General features: G+C 32.6%; 1 protein-coding gene and 1 long non-coding RNA gene across 2 annotated transcripts; one reads left to right on the top strand and one right to left on the bottom strand.

Annotated features, from left to right (window-relative positions):
- Positions 1-3,351: 3,351 nt before the first annotated feature.
- On the bottom strand, positions 3,352-8,211 carry LOC140010901 (uncharacterized). Its single transcript, XR_011818101.1, has 2 exons — positions 8,080-8,211; positions 3,352-3,747 (listed from the first exon to the last, which is right to left on the bottom strand). It is a non-coding gene; the product is annotated as an uncharacterized lncRNA (long non-coding RNA).
- Positions 7,803-9,247, top strand: LOC113701541 (uncharacterized). Its single transcript, XM_027222255.2, has 3 exons — positions 7,803-8,471; positions 8,622-8,741; positions 8,827-9,247. Exons 1-3 carry the CDS (start codon positions 8,085-8,087, stop codon positions 9,016-9,018), a joined length of 699 nt encoding a protein of 232 aa, XP_027078056.1. The 5' UTR covers positions 7,803-8,084; the 3' UTR covers positions 9,019-9,247.
- Positions 9,248-9,679: the final 432 nt, after the last annotated feature.

Here is a 9,679-nt window from a genome sequence, read left to right on the forward strand (position 1 = left end):
AGAACCTATTAATCTTGCTCTTCTTTGTTTATCTCTTTTTTAATTATCTGTTAACTTATAATTTTAAATTTCCATTGCTTCACTTCATGGAGATGTTAAATTGAGTAGTTCTCGAAGGATATTTGTCATTTTATACCATAAATGGGAGTTCGGTATAATTTTCTAAACATGAAGATTACTGTCTGCAATTGTTGTAAACCCCAAGTGCGGTTTGTGAAATTATCCCACGATTAAATCATATGTCAGAAAGGAAAAAAAAGGATCCATCCATCAAGAACTAGTTGATAATTTAGATGTAGAACTTATGAAGGTTAAATACAATTGCGTATTTAATTTAAATATGGCCCTTATGATTCATGAACCAAATTCTGTTGGTTTACCACTATTTTATGAGCTTTAATATTTAGTGTACATGGTAATGAATACATGAATTTTTAGAGACCTTACAGCCAAAAAAATACATGAATTATGGGTAATATTGATAATTGTGCCAATAATTTAATAAACGAATTGTTGAAATTGGGATACGTAGACTATAATTTAAAAAAAAAAAAGCGGATTTATATAGAAAAGATACAACATATTTTCTTTTTGGTCATATGAAATTATTAGTCAATGTTGACCATCCTTATGGACTAAATATAAACAGTAAATTGTGTATGGTACCTAGTTTAACCACAAACTACATGTTAGTGCAAAAGAAAAATTTTCAATTAAACAAACGGGCACTTCTTTGGGAGGGAAGTAAAAAGTTACTTCTCTATTTTCATTTTCTTTGTTATTCTCTTTTTTTTTTTTGGTGGTTGCAAAGTACAATTAAAGCAAAATACCATGCAATGATGCAAAGTCCAATGTCTACATCTCATAGTACAGTAGATGAGCACATAGAAACATCCTTCATATTAATGAGCACCCTTCAACAGCTCATACCCATTCTTCCTTGAAGATCGTGAAATGTAAGACCATTCAAGTCAATTTGTATGTACTACACATTGAATGTTGAAATTACTCATCTAATGAGTAAAATTCAGTTTCATCACTATCATCAAAGCTGTCATCAGAGCCATCATCAGATTCATCATCACTGGAGCTACTGGATGAATTGTACACATTAAACTTTTTTGGGCAACAATCGGCACCATATGGCTTTACTCTAAATGTTGTTTTATCTATCAGATGAAATAACAGGTAATCTCCAAGCTTCAAATGATGATCTTTAACAAATTTTGGCCACGAAAGTCTGCAAATATAATAGTAGCGACCTTTCTTTCGAATTCTTACTGGCCATGAATTTCGAACTGAGTTCTTTGCCTCGGATTCGATTGTGCATCTTGAGGAAAGCTTTTCCTTCAAGTTCCTCACAAAAGCATAGGGAATCCGCTACAAAAATGTCAAGGAAAAAAATAAATATAAAACTTAATCATGACAATAACTGAAGAAGATTGATGGAAAACGTATACAGTAGCAATTGATGTGGTACTTACAATTTCTCTCGTGAAGTCATCTTCCATCAACAGCTTTATAAAGGACGGATTAAAGTTGAAATTTTGTTCCATTTTGGAATTTGGCTTGCAGAGGAAAACAAGAACGATGAGCCCTCTTTGGTTGAGGAAAGAAAAAAAGAGAAGTAAATATAGACTTTAAGGTTGGTGTCAGTTCAAATTACACGGCTTTTTGTTTGCCTTTTGTTCGTATTTTGTACATACATTAAATTCTGTAGACTTTTAGACTACCAGAAACTCTTTTTATAGTTATCATGTTAGTCATGATTCATGAGTAACATCTTTATTACTTCCATATTAAATTAACTGCATTTAGTACATTGAATAGAGAGAAAAAAAATGCGCAACCATGCAGTGAATTGCATCTTTTGTTCTTCATTAGATCGAATTCATCACCTTCCTTCATGGTAATCCTTCATTAACAAGGGATTTGAGCTCCCATCAATCGAGATAACTAGTTAATACTATAGGTTCGAAATTTTCAAAGGTGAACATAATTACATGGAAGTCTGAAGACCGAATTAGATTAATTTAATGTTATTCTTTGAATAGTGAATTTAAGATATGTGAATCAGACTAAAGTAGTATCTTATCCATGTCATGATTACATGAGTTGGGAGCAAGACCTATAGTTTGTCCAATAAGTTGGGGCCAAAAATGTGCATACAAGAAACAGTATACAATTATATCTGTCATTTGTTTTTGTTCATATACATCTGTTAGTGAATGCGGACATTCTTGTGGTAGGTGTATACAAACGTGATTATCTATTGTAACTAATTGTGCTTTCCTTTCGTATTTAATCCAAACAAAATAGATGAAAACCACTTTCTTCTGCTCTCCTTTCCCTTCTTTTTCATTGATATCATTTCCTTTTCTTTCCCTTCCTTTCCTTCAATCCAAACGGTGCCTAAGTCTAGTTTTTGAATTGACAGGTTGTCGAAACCTATGCAATAATAAAAATAAGCCTAGTTGCCAATCGGAATAATCAAAACTCGATTCTAAGTACTAGAGCAGGGACTCTAGATGTGCAATGGGTTACTTGATTCACTCTGTTCTCGAAGAGTTTGCTTGATCCGATATACCAGAATGGGATTGCTTATTCACAAGTAATTATTGCTTTGTAAATAGGGTAAGTAGGGTCGAATCCACAGGGATTTGGGGTAATTCGTTCCTTCAAAGTTCCAATTAACAACGGGGGGTTTTATCAGAATAAAACTAAAAATAATTAAGCAATTCAACCAAAAGTAAATGATTAACTAACACGAAGGTAGACAGGAATTAAATAAATAATAGACGAACTCTAGCCAAGGATACAAATACTCAGACACGGTCCATTCATCCGATCATTGATGTAAGGAAAGTTCACTTAATTTTATTAACAGGTTAGTTATAGTCACCGACACGCTCTGACCGGAAAACATTCCTAGGTATGACCGTAGGAATTAATTTCCTAATTGCGTTAAAAACTAGAAAAGTCTAACCCTGATCAATAACACGCTACGAGGGTTATTTAAATCAGATTGCACGTCCCCTCGTGTGTAAAAATGCTAGTTGCTACTGATATTAATCAATTAAACAATTACGGATTTAATTGACTAATTTGGCAGGAGATTAATAAGTCGAATTGAACATCGGACCCTTGACATTTAATTAACAAAATAATTCCGTGGAAATTCAAGCAGACAACGTGCAAATATTAACAAATTAAGAAACGCATGAAAATTAATTCGATCTCACAAATATTCGGGACTGCGTCGTCGCGTTGATCTTTGACTAGATGGAAAGTTTAACCACACCGCATAAATAAATCTCCACACAAATTAATTGATTCACAAGGCATCACGTATTTCACTAAATAATCAAGAAGTAAACGATGTTTCTCCGGTTGGAACTTTTGTCGAACAAAAGTCACGCATCAAAAAGAAAAGAAAACTAAAACTATCTCTAAAACAATGACTAACTCTCTTGTGGTCCCTGCCGAATTGAGCGAAAAGGTACAAAAAGTCAAGCTCTGCCGCCTTCCCCTTTTTCCATTTCCTATTGCTAATCAGACTCCCTCGTACAAGTCATCTCCTCTTAATAGGAAGACTCTTAGTCAGCAACTCTTCATCAGCAAAAGGAAAATGAAGTCCGTTTCTTCTCTTCATGTGGGCCAGGTTTGTATTTGCTTTTAGAAACTCCCCACATGTGGAGTCTTTGCCTCAAGAAGATCTCCCTTTTTAATACTTTTCTGTCCCACTTTCTGAAATTATATCCAAATATCAAATATAAGTATATCTTAATAATTAAAATAATATTTAACAGGAACAAAAGAGAAATTAATAATAAAATTACTAATAATTAACACCCTAACATGAATCACAAAAGAATCAAGATCATATAAGTTTTATATCTCAAGATATGGCAATGTTAGTTAGGACTGCCTAACCTGGGTATTATGTGACACTGTAATCTTTTAGTACATTTTATATCCTTTAGGATAGCAATCTGAAAACATTTCCTTTACAAGAGCTTTGGACCATTTAATGACGGTTCAATTCCACAATTGATTGAATCATTCCATATCATAGCTGAAATAGAACTTTTTTAACCAGTCAGTCCTACAAACTCAGAATCATGTGCCATTTCTTATGTACAAAACAGTGTCATAGAGCCTTAAATCCACATAAACATTTTAGTCTAGTTCTTAAGTACTGAACCCAGTAAACTTTTAGAGTTGGCAAGAAATCAAACCTGGAAAGAAGCATTGAAGGAGATGTTAGTTCGTTGTCAATTTGGAGTAGATTATAATCTTAGGCATAAGATGTAATATAACTATTAGAACTGACTCTGTAGTTCAATTTTTTGCCGACACATACTAGCATAAAACCTAAATGGGCGAACAAAAAATGAAAATAGTGCAGTGAAAAAAGATGTTATTAATAGTTTAGTGCCCATTTAGAAATATGCTCCTTTTTCTGTTTTATTCCATTTATTTGTTAACCTTAGGTTGTGGCTGGGGAGAGGAGGTGTGTAGAAAACACCACAACTAATTCCAGCTGCTGGACCTATAAAATGTTAAATGGCATTATGGATGAATTATGTTCAATTGCCAACTCCAACTTGGTAATTCGGTGTGGAAAGAGTCGCAACAACAGCTCAAGCTTCCACTTTGACCAACACACTTAACCCCACATTATGTTTAAAGATCCCAATTAATGAAGTTCTGAAATAAATTATATATATATATATATATAATCCTCCAACGCAGCTAATTGGGAAATTTAGAGTTTAAAATATTGGGGCCGTTATATTTGTCACCGTAAATTAACCTATTTCTTTTGTTTCCTTTGACTTTTTTTATCATGCGCATTACATCTAATGATTTTGTTTGTGTTTTTTCTTTTCATATTTCTAATTTTGATTTACTGCCTCTCCCTTTTACACTTAAGATTTTATTCTGATGGCTTTTCTTTGACTTTGTATGCAATGTAAGTAATTTTATTTGATCTGGTTTTGCATTAAACTAACCTTACGTTTAGTGCACTAGAATGGCGAGAATGAAAGGTCTTATTATCGAAAGAATGATGTGAATTTTTTTTTTAATCGTTCCACTTTGTGGTATGCAGGTTAGAATAAAATGTATCCATTTTTATTGTTTAGCATAATCAATTTTTAGATGTCAAAACGAAATAATTCTATGCAAATTTGATTTAATTAATCGAAAACAAAGCTTAGGACTTACAGGATTGTTCTCAAGTGATTCTAATTTTGTAAAAGCTGATTTTGTGAAATTGATTTTTAACAGATTTTGTAGAATAACTCCTGTGTTCTAGTTTATAGTTAATAAAGCTACTTTGATAAACACTTGAGTGTTCTTGAAAATGTTGAAAAGCTAATCTCGACAAAAAGATAACCAAATTGCCATTATGTGAGACATAAATAACTTTTGCACGACTGACATGGAGTTTTAATGTAATTAATTAATTTTCTTATGAAGATTAAATGTTGAATAAGAAGAAGAAGGGGAAAAGAGATGAATCTAGAGGTGGAATAACGAGTAAGAAGAAATGGAGAGAGATGTGTGGCCAAAATATTTACTTAATCTTTTTGTAGTTTAGTAATTATGTTAAAGTTTAAAGGATATTTTTTTTTTTTTTGCATGTAGAAAAAGTAGGCTATAATCTGAATCTTAAAGCAATTAAGAATTAAGACATGCTTTTTAACTTTTGGGGCCCAAAACATCTAAAATCAGGTTTCAAAATCAGTTTTCATAAATCCAAAATTAAAATCAGATTTAAAAGATCAATTGAGAACGCCCTTCATGTTTTTTATGTTGTTTTAATTATTTGTGCTATGTTATTTTTGTTAAATTGCAAAGTTATTTCGTTAGATAACATAATCGCGTACGAGAATACATGTTAAGCTAAATGATGAGTTAACTAATCAATTAGTTCAACTAGTGGTGACATTTTTCTTGGTGTGAAACTTAAGGATAGCCACTCACTTCCCAAATCAATAAATGATCCAAAGTTATTCATAAACACAATACACAAGTAATTTTTTTTAAAAAAAAATAATACACAATAATCCGACCAAATTATAGATGAAAATCAACAATTAGGTTTTATTGTACACGTTGAATGTTTCTAAAGAACATTAACAAATTTCAATTATCAGCTAAAGTTTTGTAAATACTAAAAACAAATTCTTACTATATTTTAGTAGTTTCGAATCACAATGATAATCAAATAAATAACAACTTTAAAGATCACCATTCATTCCTTCAACTTGCTAATCTCGAATTTGAATTGAAACTTATTTATCACATTATCACTTGACAAAAACACGACCCCCATAATTTTTCCATTTGACAAATGCCAGATTTACCTAGTGCTAATAAATTGATTAACAAGGATAAAAAAAAAAAGAGCATACTACTCATTGGACTTGCAAATAGCTAATTATACTATTTTAGTAGTATGTTATAACAACATTGCAAAGAGTCTTCTAAAAGAACATGCAGCAAATTAACAAAAGTTAAATAAATCTTTAGTAAATCACCCAGATGAACTATTCTTCTGGCTCTTCTATATATGATAACCAAATGAATCTTCGATTAGCTCTTCCGGAATAAATTGAGAAATTCTATGTAAGAATCATAGTATTTCGTAATTCATTGGTAAAATCCTTTTGATTCTTTACCAACCAATAATGTAGGATCATTGACATGGTTAAAGCAAAGTGTTTGATGTTTAGATGCAACATATGATATATAGTCTTTCTACTGCTATGTAAATATAAAGATAGTTTAAAATAAATATTTTATCAATAGAGGACACTTCTATCATATAAAATGCTTATTGTAAAAATGAGTCATCACACACCGGTCATGAGTTTGGGGGAATCTCAACTAGAGTAAATAGTCTACCATATAGGAATATAATTCTGACAAAAAAAGGTTAATTATTTATTACTCCCCTATGGTTTTACAAAATGCTAGATGACCTCCTAGATTTTTAAAATAATCATACAACCCCCTATGATTTTATGTAAGGTGAAAAATGGATGAAATGCACAATTAGTTATGGTTTTTATACCTTTGACAAAAAAAAAATTATGGTTTTTATACCAAGTGCACTTTAAAAGTGTGTGTGGTAAAATGTTAATTTTAATGTAAACTCTTTATAATTTGTATAAATATTTACTTTATGCTCCTGTGATTTTTGCATTTATCCACTTAATCTCCATGTACATTTTGTATAAAAGACCCTAATTTGTATAAACATCCACTTTATAACAAGCCCACTAGGCACCCACGCTTTGTAGAAGCCGATCCATATATTATTGACACATAATAATATTTAAAAATGCATAAAATCACATGCCTAGGGTAAACCGGTTTCTAGGGGTGTGCATCAAAATCGAATTTGGTAATTCGAAACTTTGAATTCAAAATTTTTCGAAATTTGGACATTAGGAAATTCAACCAATTTTGATGTCACAAATCCCGAATTTGAATTCGTACTGAATTGCATTCGAAATTTGGTAATAAGCGCTTTCACCGAATTCTAGAACCTTTTTTTTGTATTATATTTATATATAAGTTTTTCTAACTCAATGCTAAACTAAACCTTTTTATAATTATAACATAATAGACAACTAACTTAATAAGACTTATTATTGTATTGTTATATAATATAATTATTAGTTAAATGTATTATTATATAATATAAATTTTATATTACATAATATATATATATATATATATATATATATATATATATATATATATATAACATACAAATTTGAAATTGAATTAGGTATTTGATTTCCGATTTGTGAAAACCCATTCCTGAATTCACCAAATTAATATATTTCAAAAATGGAAAACCTGATTTCCATTTCGATTTTCGATTTACTGATTTGAAAATTCCAATTTCAATTCAAATTGGGTCTATAAATTGTTTTTATTTTATTTTATTTTGCACCCTCCTACTGCCTTCACTTCTATTTATACCTCATACGCGAATGAACAATTTGATCTAAGTCCTCTAACAATCCAGAATACAATCCAAATTGAAATTAGAGTTACCTGCAATGGCTTCTGGCAGCGAAGATCGGTGCATCGTCGAGCTTCCGTACGCGGAATCGATGGAGTGTAGCGAGAAAGAGAGGATCGGCAGCTTCAGCAGCCGCAGCCTCAGCCACAGCGGCAGCGACGATGAGGGCTGTTTGGATCATCCTCAGAAGGGGCAACAGGTAGAGATGCTACCTGGAATTCTTGAAGAGTCGGTGGATGGGTGGAAAGGTGGGTGGGAAGATCTGACAGCTGAGGCTTTGAGAAATGTGGAGCCCTTCACTGAAGATGAGCTGAGGGCGCTATGTACTTCCTTGAACGAATTTGAACGAAATAGGCGTTGCGTTGTCCCCTATGTCGACCCAAAAGTATGGGACAAGTACGTGCAAGAGGTTGAAGAAAGCGAGGTTAGTAGATCGGTCCTAATCCTTCTGCTTTGTCATTTTTTTTCCTTTTTAAATAATAATAAAAATGTCTGCTTGATAGTCCATTCACAAAAGGTGCTCTTCCGTTCTAATTCCACACCTTGATAACTTGGATGGATGATTGGTGAACAGGGTTTTGACGTGTTTACTAATCCGGGCCCTACTCTGGGCTACAAGCCAATTACCACTTATAAGAGAGATAAAGAACTGGAAAAAAAGCTCATTGGGTTGGCTAAACAGGCCCTAGCGGAGGTAAATTTTCTTCCAGTTTTTGTGTGTTTCTCTCTAGTATAGTGATTACTGATGAGTTCCTAAAGTTCAAAATTTACTCTTGTAGAAGCTACCATGTTATGAATTTGTGGCCATTGAGTGGGTAACTGGATATCGCTGTGCTGGTTGGGTATATAATATAACGTTTCGAGCTCGCGGTGCTGATGCTCCTGAGGGCAAAAGTTTTCAAGCTCGTGTTTATGCTGGAATTGTAGATGTGCGGGTTAAATTCTGCCGCCCCAAAGTGGTTAAAACTTAGTTGAACTCGGTCTGGGTCAGTCATGGAAGATGGACTAGCAATGTTTATGGTACAATTATGTTGCAATTTTTGAGTGTGATGGGAGAACTATAGAAAGCTATTTGCTTAACTATGTTAGTGTTTGATGATGTTGACAGTCAAACATGTTCTCTAGCTGATGGCGATTTTGAGTTTTTTGATCTTGTAGTCTGGTCCTGGGAATGTAAATAAATGTTCAGACATTGTTGAATTGCTTTTCCATGAGAGACCTTTTTTTCCAAAAAAACAATATGGAAACCTTGCGTAGATGAATATGGAAAGCATTTGAATCCCAATGAGTTGTGTAAAAGTCTAGTTGGAAGTTCCCAATGAGCTCCAGTGAAAACAACTAATCTTTGACTGAATAAGTGATCGGTGCATTGACCTTACTCCGTTTGGTAATTTATGCATTTCTAAGTCTTGTGAAACATCATTAGGTTTGGCACCGTGATATTTCTTAGGTTTTAGACATGTTTAGTTATGTTTGCATCTGCTTTTGAGGTTTAATTTATAGCATCTTTACAACTGTTCTTCTTAGCTCAAATAATCATATATTTTCTGGAGTTATAAAGCAGCTTTTTTTCTACTTGATCAACTATCACTTTGTAAGAGGACCCTTGTTTAGTGATCAGAAGAGTCGACT

Source organism: Coffea arabica, chromosome 7e, assembly GCF_036785885.1.
Source record: "Coffea arabica cultivar ET-39 chromosome 7e, Coffea Arabica ET-39 HiFi, whole genome shotgun sequence".
NCBI classification, from domain to species: domain Eukaryota; kingdom Viridiplantae; phylum Streptophyta; class Magnoliopsida; order Gentianales; family Rubiaceae; genus Coffea; species Coffea arabica.

What these genes read in the sequence shown, in the direction of transcription:
- LOC113701541 (XM_027222255.2), top strand. Translation starts at nt 8,085, where the DNA reads ATGGCTTCTGGCAGCGAAGATCGGTGCATCGTCGAGCTTCCGTACGCG. An exon ending in AAGAGGTTGAAGAAAGCGAG is followed by an intron (nt 8,472 to 8,621) that starts GTTAGTAGATCG and finishes ATTGGTGAACAG; the next exon opens with GGTTTTGACGTGTTTACTAA. An exon ending in CTAAACAGGCCCTAGCGGAG is followed by an intron (nt 8,742 to 8,826) that starts GTAAATTTTCTT and finishes TTACTCTTGTAG; the next exon opens with AAGCTACCATGTTATGAATT.